General features: G+C 48.9%; 4 protein-coding genes across 4 annotated transcripts; 2 read left to right on the top strand and 2 right to left on the bottom strand.

The window, feature by feature from the left end:
• Nucleotides 1-981: 981 nt before the first annotated feature.
• On the bottom strand, nt 982-1,896 carry F5891DRAFT_1199682 (uncharacterized protein; the record flags this gene model as incomplete). The annotated part of the gene is made up of 3 exons (XM_041368781.1): nt 982-1,281; nt 1,343-1,657; nt 1,708-1,896. 3 exons carry the CDS (start codon nt 1,894-1,896, stop codon nt 982-984), a joined length of 804 nt encoding a protein of 267 aa, XP_041216932.1.
• Nucleotides 1,897-3,422: 1,526 nt separating this feature from the next.
• F5891DRAFT_988130 (uncharacterized protein) lies at nt 3,423-5,358 on the bottom strand (the record flags this gene model as incomplete). The annotated part of the gene is made up of 6 exons (XM_041377979.1): nt 3,423-3,664; nt 3,707-3,798; nt 3,903-4,047; nt 4,205-4,325; nt 4,536-5,159; nt 5,218-5,358. 6 exons carry the CDS (start codon nt 5,356-5,358, stop codon nt 3,423-3,425), a joined length of 1,365 nt encoding a protein of 454 aa, XP_041216931.1.
• A 2,693-nt stretch (nt 5,359-8,051) lies between these two features.
• F5891DRAFT_988128 (uncharacterized protein) lies at nt 8,052-10,313 on the top strand (the record flags this gene model as incomplete). The annotated part of the gene is given in 7 exon segments (XM_041377978.1): nt 8,052-8,189; nt 8,255-8,967; nt 8,987-9,083; nt 9,133-9,177; nt 9,225-9,582; nt 9,643-9,970; nt 10,022-10,313. The coding sequence occupies 7 exon segments, from the start codon at nt 8,052-8,054 to the stop codon at nt 10,311-10,313; spliced, it is 1,971 nt and encodes a 656-aa protein (XP_041216930.1).
• A 1,519-nt stretch (nt 10,314-11,832) lies between these two features.
• Nucleotides 11,833-14,039, top strand: F5891DRAFT_1199678 (uncharacterized protein; the record flags this gene model as incomplete). The annotated part of the gene is made up of 7 exons (XM_041368780.1): nt 11,833-11,967; nt 12,016-12,267; nt 12,293-12,667; nt 12,714-12,815; nt 12,875-12,919; nt 12,968-13,316; nt 13,369-14,039. The coding sequence occupies 7 exons, from the start codon at nt 11,833-11,835 to the stop codon at nt 14,037-14,039; spliced, it is 1,929 nt and encodes a 642-aa protein (XP_041216929.1).
• Between the last annotated feature and the right edge of the window lie 979 nt (nt 14,040-15,018).

Raw genomic sequence — 15,018 nt, 5'->3', positions numbered from 1 at the left:
TGATGCACCCGGGCTTTAACTGCGGCTCTTTGGAGGCATAAAAATTGGTTGAATGGGTTCTCCATTTACTCGCCTGTCCCGTGGACAGTCTTCCCACTGGTGATGCTCTGTTTCAATAGATTGCCCATCCCGATTGTGGCGGTGTACATATCACGCTACCTCCTCCCCGTTAGCATAATGCAGCTTCAGTGCAATCCCTGCACTGACCTTCACCGACCAGTTAAGCGCACCCGGAAGGTACCAGAGTATTATCCGATAGCCGGCATCGATCACCACTGACGGGCGTTCCAACACCAGGCGCTCAGTGGGGGGGGAACTTTGCCAATAATGCTTCTTCATGAGAATCATTCAGTCCCGACTCCCGTTTGGCCAACGCCTCGTTGTACCGGATGACGTCGATATCCAGTTTTACTACAAACATTACAATCCGCTGACAACACACATGTACGGTTTAGCCTACCGGGGTGTTGATAGGCCTCTGCCAGCACGGAGGCCAACTGTCCGCAAGCAACCATAGTTTCCGGGTCAAGTTCAGGCGGGCGGGCACCAACGGTCTGCCTGCTATATGAGCTGCAAACTGCTGCTCGACCCATTCGCTTGCTATATCGGCGACATTAAGGGCCCAATCCCGGGGGATGAACGATGTCGGATGACAGGCGAGGTCAAGGGCACCAAGCTGTTCATGGTAGGATTCCCAGTACTCATGCGATATCATTATGGAATGGAAGATACGCAGGTCTTGTTCAAGAAAACGTGCATCTTAAATACAATTGGCCATGCGGCACCCATCTTGGTGATGTAACACAGCGAGCCGAGATGCAACTTTATGAACGTAATTGATCAAACCCACGCATGTCTCATATAACCGGATGGGATTATGCTTGGCAGGATACTGACATATGGAAGAGAGACACTACATGAAAATATACTAATGAAGAAGCTGTTCCTCAACTACTGTACATAATATCGATGCGGAAGTAATTAAAGACCGGGAAAGGGTTCAACGGATGAAGGTCCTCCCAGCCTGCCATTGTCGTAATGCCCTTGCAACATTGCAACTGCCGCGTGGGAGGCTACCATTGCCTCGCGAAGTTCATCTACAGGATCCTCTAGACGATCTAATGCAGCCACAGCCTCCCTTGTAGCATCCAGCTTAGTAACAAGGAGTCGGCCGAGTTCCATACCAAGATAGGAAACTTCGGCCCGGAGGACCTGTTGCAGGAGCGGATCATCGCTGCGGGCGTGCGTAATTGGTGTCGGCACCATGCTGGCCATTTTAGGCTAATGCATGAATGTAGTAAGAAATACTGATCACATCATAATCTGGAAAAAAATCACTCACCCGCTGAGCAAAGTGGTCGGTCACCAGCTCCTTCACCGACGCAACAGACATCCGAAGAGGCATATCGAACGGCGCAAGGTCGAACCTGTGCTTCCACCAAGCGTGGCGATAGTCACGGACCACCCGATTGATGTCGACTGGATGGGTTGGCGACTCATGCGGGCATGCCTTGAATGCGGCGAACAGTCTCCCGTGATCGTAGTACGGCTCGGTCTGGAAAGATGTGATGAGCAAGATAACCTCATTAAGATATGCCGGCAGTGTCGTGTTGATATTCATGGCAGCGCAGATGTTGACAAAGGGAAATACAAAGCGCTACCGGTGCCTATCAGTAAATCTCTTCAGGGACGATTGCATAAACTCACCTCCGCTTCCCAGACGATGTGTCTCACGAATGTGTGCTGATACGAGCTGGAGTGTTGGGTTTTACTTTTCATTAATTCGATGTGAATGACCGTAAATCGGGAAGTGGCGTATTCGAATATTTCCGCTGCATCCCAGATGGAAAATTTACTGGCAGCAGATTTATGGAGCATTTGGTAATGATCAGTCATGACTGGTTGCGGTGGGGTGATAGATAAAGTCAGCTCGGACGCTGTTTAATTATACGGTCGGAGCTTCAAAAGCATTGTTGTGGTGATTTACAATAACAAGCTCAATCTGGTAATGTGGCCACAAGTAAGTGTAAGCTGTGACCCAATTCTCGATGCCACATATCCCAAACAATGTCATTGGCTAAATTGTGGGGATTGTGGATCACAAATGTGGTAAATGGACCATATTGCGTTGTTTTTATTTTGAATTTTATGAGTCAATGAACAGCGTCATGTGCTCGGATATGAAAAAAATTGACCGGAGAGTGGACTTCGCCTCACAAAGCTTGGCTAGGCATGTGAGGCATGTTCTTAGTGAATGCGTCCGTGTCAAAGTGTGTGACTGGTAAACGCGCTTCCGCCCACATGATGCCTTTTTGCTTGGCCAATTGATCGTATAAACTGCATGCTCAGACAATTGACTCGGAATGCAAACCAGATTATTACGTCGGGATACCGGAACCACGGTAGCGTCGCATTTTGCCGCCCACAGGAGTTCTGATCGACCACAGAGGCGGTTGCCATGAGATTGCTGTGCCCATCCGGAGATGATTGCATCATGAGCCTCCGGATTTCCCGGATGTGTCCGACACTTCCAAGAAAATATATTCTGTGAAGTGACACAATAGTCGCTTGTGACTGGGCCCAAAAGCCACCATTAGGAGCAATGCAGATAAATTTGAGCTCGGAATTGAGGACGGAAAGCACACAGTTAGAATTGTGTTTCCGGTAAGCAAGCAAGCATTTTATTTGGTCAACAGGATGGATTGAGAATGTGAATGCCGGAGCACAAGTTTGTGGCCGGTATAATACCTGGCTGCCGCCTGCATATAACTACATATGATATCTTCCCTGCTAGCATGCTGGGTCATCAAGAAGTACTTCCGAGTCCACCCCTTTGTGCATCATGCGAGATGATATCGGATAAATATGCACAGGTGCCATCCGGCAGGGATACCGGTCATTTACCCGCACAAGAGGGCGTGCTCATTACGCGGCTTGCAGCTGCATCAAATGTAGTCCCGATGTGCTTCTCGGTAGAATATATGTATATACAATTCGTGCATGCTCATATACGCAATTTAATTTCAAAATCAAGTAGTACTATTAATTTACACATATTGACATGTCGGAGGGATGAGCTGCACGGATGTCAAGTTGCCTCCAGATTTATACCGACGCTCAACCATCATCAGAGGTGCATTCACCGAACAAGCGATATTCCAAACATATATTGCAGAACATCGGATCGACATGAAGGACAATGCCTATTTGTAACTATCGCGAATGAAAAAGGCTGCATTATACACACAACTTGCATGGACTCAATAGATTGAACACAGATTCACAGGCAGCACCAGGCTGAAAATGCAATAATATAATTGTACAAAGTCCTCCGGAGCATATATAGTACATCAAGGGTGTCCATCGGATGCAATCTATGTAGCTAGTCCGTATTTGAAGCCATCCGACATTTTCTATCTATCTTAGGATAAAGATTTCCACCGGGCATCGGATTCATTGAGACGTTGCTCTAATCCGTCCAACCTCTTGAGGAGGTTCGTCTCCATCGAATCCACTCTGACCTCCAATGCGTCCACCCGCTCAGTGGCGGCGAGGAGATCTAATCTCCTGCCGAGGTCCTGGATGCCCTGTAAGATTTCTCTTGCAGTGGGCTCTGGTTCCACCAGGTTGGTGGGCGCAAGCTTTATCTCTTCTTCCAGAGAAGCTACATGAGCTAAAATCGTTCCGGGGAGACGGGAAGACATACCTTTCTGTTGAACAATGCGCCGTTGCAAGCGAGAAGCACGCTTCACGGTGTAGAGAATCATGCCTCTCATGGCGTGATATGGTAGCTTTACACTAGGGAGTATACAGCACCAACTCGCAGCATCACTCTGTGTACCATCCACAGTGATTCCTATATGACGCGCAGCTTTCCCGCGCAACGCGCGCCATGCGCGCACCATTCCCGCACTTCACGATGTATACGCGCGCGCGCGTTCCCGCGCTTGCACGCCCTATAGCGCCAGCCATCCAGATGCATCCATCCACTGTCCACCAAGCTCCCTAGTGCGTATATTTCCATTTCCTTTATTAGCATAGTTCCACCTTTATTTTTATCATAGTTTCTCACTCATATATATTTTTACATACCTACTCGGTAGCGCTTCGGCTCCGCATGAGCGCGCTTAGGCGCGCTATATAAGCGCCAGCAGTACATACTATTATTTACCTTACTTTTCACCCAACTTTACCTAGTACTTACTACTTAGAAAGTCGATGCGAGGAGAAGCACGCTTCACGGGTGCTTTAGAGACAGCTTGGGATTTCGAAGCCTGTGGTGTTGGAGCGGGGAGGAGGATGCTGTTGCTGCCTTCGCTTGCAACCTCTGCCGGACACCAACACCGTCAATTGCACAGGCGATCTTCATGCTGTCACAATTTGCGCAAGCGAGGCACATGTTTCCAAATTCTTGTCGGGGAGGACAAGGCAGGCAATGTCCAATTTGGCACATTTGTCGCATTGCCGGGGGTGATAGCGAACGGAATGCTTTCAATTTTTCAGCTTGTGCTAATCACCATGCAGAAATGACTTACCTTCCATGGTGTAGCGATATCTTCATCTGAACCCAATTCCGTCTTGGAAATGGTTTTTGATGTGATCTTCCTTTTCTTGACCGGCTCTTCAGACGGGGAAGGCAACTTGGTCTTGGCGACAGCGACGACAGCGTCCGTGTCTTCTTCTGCAGCCTTTCTCTTCTTGGTACCGGCCACGAAGAGGTTGTATTTTGTCGGCGGAGTGGCGGGAGTGTTAATAGGAATGGGTGGGTCCTCGGCCTTTTCCTTCCCAAGGTCCGATGATCCTTTCTCTTCCGGTTCCGGCCCAGCCAGGATATCGGACTCCGTGAGGGATGGTTTGGATGGCGAGGCCAAGGTAGATGGCGGGATGGCGGCGGTTGCCGTTGTGGGGATGGTAGGGGGATTGGCGGTTGATGTGGCGGCGATGACAAGATCATCGAGTGAGGAAGGTGGAAGATAATCCACGGTCTTATCAAAGCGCGGGTGGCTCTTGATGCGCGGGTCGTCGTCCGTAACGGAGGTCCAGTCGGGGACACTCTCGAAGGCGCCGCCCTTTGAGTTCTCTCTCACAACAGCAGCGAAAGAAAGCAGCTGCGGTGAGAATGATGTGGCGTTCCCGCCATACATCTTCAAGTCCTTGGCCTGGGTTCAATGCATGAGTTTCACCCAGACAAATAAGGGCAAGATCAGAAAGACTTACCACGCGCCGGGCGATCTCATCAGATAACCTTAAGGCCTCGGGATCGCCCTCCTTTACCTTGATGCAACGCTTCATGAGCGATTGCAGGGCGGCCAAGGTAATGTTCAAGGCGTGGTTAGCTTGCTCAGAAGGTATGGTCATGATTCTTTCCTGGAGCAATGATATGGTAGTGACGAATGTGATGAATGCGGTGGAGGAAAGTTGACTTTGTGAAATTCTGACAAGTCTGTATTGACATGGATCAGGTTGTGGGTATTTCTTGAAATTTGTGGTCTGTGGATGCGAAAATGTGGACCGAGAATAACAGTATTGTGTCCACAGTGTGCGGTTCCGCAATTGTCCCATGCATTTGTGCCCAAGAATCTGTCTACAACAATTGGGATGGACTATTTGCAATGTACCACTGGCGAAGCGATGGGCAGTAATAGCATGTGGGACGGAGGTAGCAGCAGTTCATGTACGAGCGGTTGAATTGTTGTACATAAGCCTTTCAACCGAAACAATATGCGCCCATGCTCTCGTTCATTTAATTTGTGGTTTCTCCGGAGAAAGGTGATATGGAATATCACAATTTTGTCATATTTCAGCATTTTCATAGTTTTAAAGGTGTCATTTTGGAGACCATCCCCAAGTGCGATGTCTAGACCAACACAGTGCAGCCAGCTCTGACTCGGATGGCCTCTGTGTTAATGTTACGGAAGGTGAATACGTATAATCCAGTGGATTGTGTAGGTGGCAGAGACTTTACCTGCCATAACTGTGCCTCGATCATCTCTTTGGCAGGTTGATGGGCGAATCAATATATAAGCTAGCTCTTCTGTCACGTACTTTCCTTTGCTTGACAAACTCTGAATGGTCGGGCTCTGTCAGTTTGTCATGATGCATAGACATCTCCCTTGTAGAGGGACGGATACCGATAAGATATTCGGAGGCGCCCGCAATGTCTTGGTGATATCTCCGTCGATCACTGCTGCCTCCGTGATAGAGCTTGATGCATACCGAACATGCATATGCCGGATGCCAGTTCCTGGTCAGATCTTGAAGTACAGGCCCATCGTTACATGAAGCCAGAAATGCTTATATATCTGACTTCCGGCACTTGCATCCAGTCTGTAGATCCGGTCTTCCTCAATATTGTTTGTAGGGTAATATATCTCAGTGCTACTAGCGAATTCTTTACATGAATTGATGATACACTTCCGCACTATTCCTGAAATTCAGTGTTGTCTTAGTGCTCTTGCCGATGACCCTCCTGAATATTTGCGATCATGGCATCCGGCAGCTCCATTACGCGGCGCTGGATGCCCAGCAAACGGTGCATTTGAACAACATCTTCAAATGTTTGCGTCACCCTGTATCGCCCTTCCGCATATGAACTGAACCGCTTCCGTTTGACCATACATGCAGGTGTTGGAAGCGGGTCACACCGGAAGTGTGATTTAGCATTACCGTATCACCAATATCGCCATTACATGTCATGAATAAATGTTATTGGTAAGTGTTGTGCAAGTTAGCGAGACACATAGAGATCAAGGATCTTCCAATGCGGTGATGGGTACCGATTCGTCATCTGTCTGATCCTTCCATCCGCAGCCATAAGGGCATCCTGGATCCTTGTCACCAGGCACAGCATTGGTATTTGTCGATTTGTCCGATCCGCAATCGTAACGGTCTTCATGTGAGGTGCTCACCCGGATACCAGCAGAACCTTTTTCACCCCTATTCTCCCATTCGCAGTCTTTGGATATTGTTGATCTATGGCATTCATCGTTGCAGCTAAGCTATAGGCATATACATTATCACCGTATCCAGAATCCCACGGATCGTCTTCACCTCTCAGAATTTCGTCATTTTACATGGGCTCCTACCATGTACAGTCGTATGTCTGTCCTTTCTCTCGCAGATGGGCCTGAAGCCAAAATTTTCAGCATCCATGGAATCATCTTACCCGCAGTCACAAGGATCCGATAGCCCGGCGGCATCATTTATGTCTCTAGAGCGAGTTTGCTCTATCCGAGTTATTTGTCAGGCTCTGACCTCCATCCGACTGTAAATCTTGATGTTCGCGGTTAAACGGTCCTACGAAGCTGATGCGGCCCTCCTCCAAGATATCAATGTCAGAAACGATCCAGAACATGCATATCCCGCGATTGATGAAGCAGCCGTTGCTGTAAAGCCATGTCCGTGAACATGTCAAGGGCGAAGATATTTTTATGAATTGATTAAAATGTATGGATCTGATTGCCAAAGGATTATTTGCTTGCTCATGACTCCACCGCACATCCGCCTATTTATATCCTGCGTGGGAGTTCCTAGCATACCCGGATTGGAAAAGTCTCAGGCAGACTTACATTTGAATCTTGGCATTACTTACTGCTTGGGTGGAATCTCAACGTTTGTCCAACTGTTGGAGTCGGAAAAACTGCCATAGCGAGTATGGCAATTAGGACACCTGTAAGAAGCATTTTTCACCGAGTCACCGGAATCCGAACACGTGGGCGCAGTAAAACAAACACGTTTGCCCACCATGAATGTTTCGTTTGAAATAAGAAATTCGGGGAACACTCACCACGCGCAAAGGTATGCTTCGATAATTGGACAACCCAGCCACGGCGACCGAATGCGTGGGACAACGATTGCCGAAGAAGTCGTATTACGTTATAGTTTTATTGATTGACCGTGATGAGCCAGATTGCCAAGTTGCCACAACGGCCATGCGTTCTCGGAAAGACCCATTACCGACATATCGGTATAAATCCCGAAACTTGATAAAAAATCATTGAACCCATCTTTTTTCATCGTCAGTTGCTCACTACACTTTGTATGTTTTGATAATGACACCTTCGGATATTGCAAACGAAGCCCTCAACTCCACCCTTGAGGCTGTGCAACCGCTCATGAAGCGCTGTATGAAATTGAAGGAAAGCGACCCAACCGCATTGATATTCTCCGATGAGATCGCCAGACGGGTGGTAAGCCTCGCTGCCAACTTTTGTGAAATGTATTTTGTTTTGATAACCAACTCAATTTGGCGCAGGCAAAAGATTTGAAGCTTTATGGGGGCGCCTCCACATCGTTCTCCCCTCAGCTGCTGTCTTGTGCAGCCGTAATACGGCAGCATTCAAAAGCTGGGGCATTTGTATCATTGCCTGACTGGAACTCCGTGGTCGACAACGACCCGCGCATTAAGACACACCCACGGTTCCACAAGACTATAGGTTATCGTCCTCCGCCCCCCGCATATCCCGACGCAGAGCCGGAACCCAGCATGTCGTCATCCACTGTGCCGGCGGAGCCAAATTCAACGAGAGGGACTCTCGTAATTGCATCAAAGGCCCCAGACCTCATTCAGTCCCTCCATGTTGTCCCGGAGGTGCAACCAAGCATAGCTGAGTTGCTATCTCCCGCTGCACCTGTTGCGGAACCTCTCATATCAGGTGTACAAATTACTGCAACCGGCATGCCCAATCCGGAACCAACACCCCCGTGTTCCATCTCAACAGCTCCCGTGACAGTCGGACGAAATGTTAATGGCAATGTAAGATCGGTACGGCAAGGCAATGCACCTACCTGCCAGCCGCAGAAAAGGAAACTGGAAACAAACGGCAGCGAACCCGAACCAAGTTCGGTACCCCGGAAGCCGGTTGAGAAACGACGGAGAAAGTTTGCGTCGGATGAAGAGGGAAATGGTGCCACTGGCACCATTCATGTGAAGGTGACATTCAGAGCATTACTTTGTTTGTTGCTAATGTAAGTTCATGCAGCAGAGGGCGTTGTCCGTGAAAGCCCGCAATGCTGTGGCTCCCACGGCGATGTCTCCATCCGAAATTGTGGACGAGAGAGGTTTTTGGGATGCAGAATCCAGGGTGAGTCGTATATGTAGCTGGAGTTTCCATCTCATTTTGGTTTATCCAGCCGGTCGGATGGGGTCTAGATGCCACAGTTGCTACGGCGGTAGAGGTAGGCAAGAGATCGCATTTGATTGCATATCGCCTCATATATTACAGCATTCCGTTCGCTATCATCCTCGGAAATGCGACAAATGCATTAAAATGGATGTGCGATGCATTGTTTTACCGGACAAGAAGTTCGGGTGTACCAGACTCGCCTGCGCAAACTGCGATGAGATGAAGATTACCTGCGCCATCGACGGGGTTGGTATCAGGCAGAGGCTGCAAGCAAAGGCGCAGAAAGCTGTCATGAAAACCGGCGTCGATCCAGAAGTCAAACGTTCCAGGACGCATGCCCCCAAGTCACGCACGGCTGTCAAAACACCTGTCTTATCAGCTCCTCCGAAAGCAGCTAAACCGTCCAGACGTTTGTCCCTTGCCCCGAAGAAAGTTGTGTTTGAGAACCCAACGATTGGTAAGCTCGATCATCATATGGTGCGGAGATGCTCATGGAGTATTTCCATAACATACTTAGAGGTCCGGCAAGAACCCGAGGCCATGATGCCGGATGATGCGAACATCAGGGCATCGCGTAATATACAGTCATTCAGATCTCTACAACTCCCACCGGTCGACGTGCCAGCACCGCTCACATCTTCCATGGCACCCACCCCCTCAGAGCCTGAACCCACCACAAGAGACATATTGCAAAGCATACAAGACCTCGGTAGGAGATTCGATCTCCTGGCAACCGACGAGCGGGTGGATGCTTTGCATGTGAGGTTAGATTCGGTGGAGCGGAGGATTAGTTTGAGGCTAACGGCGCTGGAGGAAGGGTTCTCCGTATCTAATGCGCATCGGGAGTAAGTATCACTGTCGATAGGTGATCGGTCGATATCCTTACGGGTGCACAGAAACTATCTGTATGCGCATGGCCCTCGCGCACACGGTTCCGCATATGCACCCCAGTACCTCCCGGAACCAACCATCGCATCGTGGCCGAAACACAATCACGCCGGTGATGAACCCCCGGGTATCTCCACCATAGGCAGAGAGTACACCCATGCATGGGATCTGCATGACGAAGCCCCGACTTCCACATCCGGTTGGCGGCAGACCAACTCCCTAGATCCTCCTTATATACGCGAGGCTTCGATTGCATCTTCTCCATTGTCCAGCACGTCGCCTGTCAAATCAGAGGAGTAGATTGAGTTCATGGTGCTCCCTTGATTGTGATTTCGCTATGGCATGAATGTTACCTTACTTTGCTTACAATTTTGGTAAATGAGGCAGGTTGAATTTGTATGTACCAAATGTAAAAATGCGATCTCCATGACCGAACGAAAACTTCAATCTGCGAATGCGCTTGGAATATGCGATTTTGACTATTTTTCGGACAAAGCTCGAAGACAACGGCGCAATAGAACACAGAGTTCTAACGAAAGTGACAGGAGCAAAGTCTCCAATTCAGGGGTTCATACAACTCTGCCCTGACATTACTACTAGGTGCTATACTCAAGGTCGACTGGGACGGCCGATATCGGCCAGTAAGGTAATCAAGAGGGGCCGGAAGTATAAGGGTAACGTATGGTTCGGCTGACGAGAAACAGATTACTATGAAACCGGTAAGTAAATGCGTTCACAGAGTCGGGCAGAAACAATACCGGCGATGAACAGAGAACCGGGAGCTGTCATTGAACGTTTCCGTTACAAAATATGCAACAGGCTTGTATAAAAAATGGACTATCACCGAAGTGTCCATCTCAACAACAAAGGATGTGCTGCCGGAAGGTTTTGACGTAAATCATGGCGCCTGCGTTCCTATGGGAATTCAGCTGGTCGGTTGCTCTGTAGATGTCGTGGGGCCGGATGTCATGCACATAGTATATTGTACACGAACCGACTAATAGGTATAGTGCCAATGCAGCTCCACAGATGTTTCAGATGTTCTCGGGGATTACCCAGGCCTGAGTGCAGTTTGCTGTTAGTTATGCATCACGAGATGTCCTGCAGCATATGGGTCATCAACGGTGGATCCGAGAAGCTCGTGATAAATACGATAGCTACCGGACAGCATGCTTGCTTTTCACAAAAAATCTGGTGTAAAACATTTCTCACGTCCTGCTGTACTAAGCTAATTATTATTGCATGTTGTTCAGGATATTGCAGACTTCTGCTGAGCAATCACTGTTCCGCTCGAGGATTTCTGGAAGCTCATTTGCTACCTTCGATAATGTTCCCCGATGCGTTTCACACCCTTACATTTCACTCGGGAGTTTACCATGATAATTGAACAAATGTACGTCACCACTCAATTGCATCCTTTGTTCTGTGAATGGTATGCCGCTGTTTCGGATTCGCTCGCTGTATTGTTACCATCGGCAAAGAAACTGAAGGCGGAATGATCCACACCCGCATGCAGGAGGGTAACACAAATACACCTATAGATTATGATAGTAACATTGTAAGGTGTTGTGTGTTAATTGCTCGACCACAGGCGTGGCAACCAAATACATCCGACAATGGTAGCGACAGCCATGGTATTACGTCATAATGCAATTACACCGAGTCTACATTACCGTGCTTTCACAAAGCAATCTTTCTCGGAAACATCCACAACCGACGATCTTTATATAAATTCCAACACTTGTGCAAATTCTTTGCGTCACCTTTCTTTCCTTTCCGCGTAGTTATATCTAACAAACTGACTTTTTTCAACACCGCTATGACGCCCGAAGCAGCGAATGACGCACTCAACATCACGCTGGCAACGTTGCAATCGCTCATCAAGTGTTGCATCCATTTGAAGCAGGGCGATCAGGAAGCACTGAAGTTATCGGATGAAATTGCTAGACGCGTGGTAAGTCTGCTTTCGTTCACATGCATTTGATTGTTCAGATTGGCGCAGGCAAAAGACTTGAAGCTTTATGGGGGAAGTGCTACATCATTTTCCCCCCAGCTCCTGTCCTGTGCAGCCGTTGTGCGACAATACTCCAAGGGTGGCGCCTTTGAAACTTTACCCGACTGGAACTCTGTGGTCGACGATGATCCACGCATCAAGACCCACCCACGCTTCCACAAGACGTTGGACTACCGTCCTCTCGCTGCAGTTGGAACTCTTCCCATATTGGAGTCTCAAGCTACCGGGTCGTCATCTATTGTGCGGCCTTTCACTGTTCCGACAGCCGTGGGTCCTGTCACGAAACAAGCTCCCTGCAGTGGAAGTAGATTCGACTCCGCTGTCCCCGTTGCCGACATCTCTGGAGCTGGAACCTCTGACTCCTCTGGCTCCATCAGTCGCTTCTGCTGCACCTTCAACAACTCGGCACAAGCTCTTTGTGCCAGGCAATATATCGAAAAAGGTCAAGATTATTCCGCACCCTAGGAATGACAAGAAGAGAAAGGCGGAAGAAGACGATACCGACTCGGCAGATGCTCCCAGGTGCCCGACCCGATCACACAAACCGAATTTGAAGAAAATCAAGAAGTTACCATCGCGTGATAGGCAAAATAAACTACGCAAAACCAGGAGTGGAACTACAAAGGCAGGTCTACTCACCGTTGCTCATACATCGCGGATGTATCTGGTCGCTGACATCGGCCAAGGAATCATCGTGGTCAGCGGTATCTCAACATATATTGGACCCGGAAGCTCAGGATGCCATGGACACCGACTCTGACAATAGCTTCTGGGACGCAGACACTAGGGTGGGTGACTTTGAGCTCTGGCACGGTGCTGAGTGGAACTTACTATACAAATGTTTCAGCCTAATGATTGGGGTCTGGATTCAACGATTGCTACAGCAGTGGAGGTACGTTTGTTTGACTTGTCAACGGCAGCACATGTTGACCCATGTCAGCATTCCATTCGCTACCATCCGCGGAAATGTGACAAATGCAAGAAATCAGGCAAACCTTGCATTGTTCTGCCGGACAAAAAAGTCGGATGCATACGACTCGTTTGCACGAATTGCGACAGGACAAAGGTGACTTGCGCAATCGATGGAATGGGGGTCCGGGACAGGTTGCAGGCTCAAGCCAAAGCAACGGCGGTGACACAAGCCGCCGATCGTCCCAAGCGCTCCAGGTCGCGCGTCCCCAAGGCCCGAGCCGTCAGCGAGATGTTGAAAAAGGACCCACCGGCACCATTGACCATGCCAGCCGTGCCTTTATCCACCCCTGTTGTGAAAGAAATTGACGAACGTGGTAGTGAGTGCAGCTATCTCAGAATAGCACTTGTCCTTATCCGCAACTGCCTTAGATGTTGAGAAACAACCGATAAATTTGACAGTGACTCCTGTGGAAGAGACGCTGGTCTCACTCATTGCCAAACCCGGGCAGACCAGCCAATCGGAGCAAGTCCACCCTATGGGAGTCGATCATCCAGCGGAACAAGAGCCAACCGCAAAAGACATTCTGCAGGCCATCCGGGACCTTGGGAGCAAGTTTGACCTCCTTGCCACCAATGAGAGGGTGGATGCATTGGATGCCAAGGTCAATTCGGTGGAGGAAGTCTTTGGCCATCGGCTGGCAACTTTAGAGCGACTCATAAATTCATCCGATGCACAATGGAAGGCCATGTCATCGTCGGTCGGGCATTTGTCAAATTGTCTCCGGGACCACAAAGACGACCTGGAAGCCCATCGACCTCGTGTAAACACCACGGCCTATGCTCCTCCACAGCACCCGACCGCTCAACTTCCGGGGTGGCTCCATGGCGCCGGGGGTGTTGATGATGTGGGCATCTCTACGGTCGGCAGACAGTGGACGCATGCATGGGACCCATCTGTAGCGACTGGTGTGCAAGGCTGCCTCGAAACATCCGCATCGGCTGCACGGACAGGTTATCATCATGATACCCCTGTTATTCGCGCAAATTCAATCAAATCATCCCGATTGTCCAGCACGCCGTCAGCAATGTCCGATAAGTAGATTTATGTCATATCCGGATCGACATTGAGTTGTGGGACTGGCGTCACCTAATTTCATGCAGTTTTGCCTACTACTCGGTTTATATGCTTTGCTTTGGATACTAGTGATGTAGCTGTAGTTGATTGCTCTACTGGATTGACATTACTAGTTTCATATCTGAGTTCAGCAATGCCACCAAGGATGGCGGTACTTATGATCATCTCCGATGCAAATTGCATGTGGGTCATGGAATCACGGCGGCTCGAATCTTGTTTAACATCTCTTACTGTATTCGTTTTCCGGATGTTCTTGATTCAAGAGATGTTTCATTTGGCGGAAAAGGCTGCCCAACGGAAGTTCTCGGATACAAATATGTGCAATAATTTGATGATCGACGAAGGACCTGCATATGATTAAATTTTACTTTCCGAATTAAATGAATGCTTAAAACTTCAGATTTAGTCCATTGGGTGAAAACGGATCGGCCCAACGGACAATTGTGAGCCCAGCACGCCCCATTTTCATCTCGGACGGGCTCAGCTAATGATTCGGAGCCTAGGGCCTTAATTTACCTTGGGTCATGTGATCAATATGATTGATTTGGCATATCCATCTCTCTCAGAGAATGACTTAGCTGGGCTCATTTGCGATGAAGAGGGTCACCGGCGCGGCGAATTTGACATGGGAAAGAGGAACAGATGGGCCTACCAATGTGCTTGGGCCCAACTAATAATTTTCATGCCAAAACCAACATTTGTCTTAGGTCCAGTTATGGAGATCATTGGTTGGGCCTCCATCTTCCGGGCCGATGTTAGATTCTCTCGGCTCATCACCCGTATCGCTTGAGGAGTCAAGCTGGACCTGGTGCGACTTTCCCGATTCGGCCAATCAGCCACCGCAAAATGTTGGAATTCTGCAGATGTGGGTCCGATACGCATATTGCTTTCCGGAATGCATGGCTGATGGGCTAAACTTATGATCGCAAGAAGAGTTCCCTCTG

Source organism: Suillus fuscotomentosus, assembly GCF_016647785.1.
Source record: "Suillus fuscotomentosus strain FC203 chromosome Unknown F5891scaffold_199, whole genome shotgun sequence".
Taxonomy (NCBI): Eukaryota; Fungi; Basidiomycota; class Agaricomycetes; order Boletales; family Suillaceae; genus Suillus; species Suillus fuscotomentosus.
The sequence above is the reverse complement of the archived record's forward strand: the minus strand, read 5'-3'. Positions and strand labels throughout refer to the sequence as shown.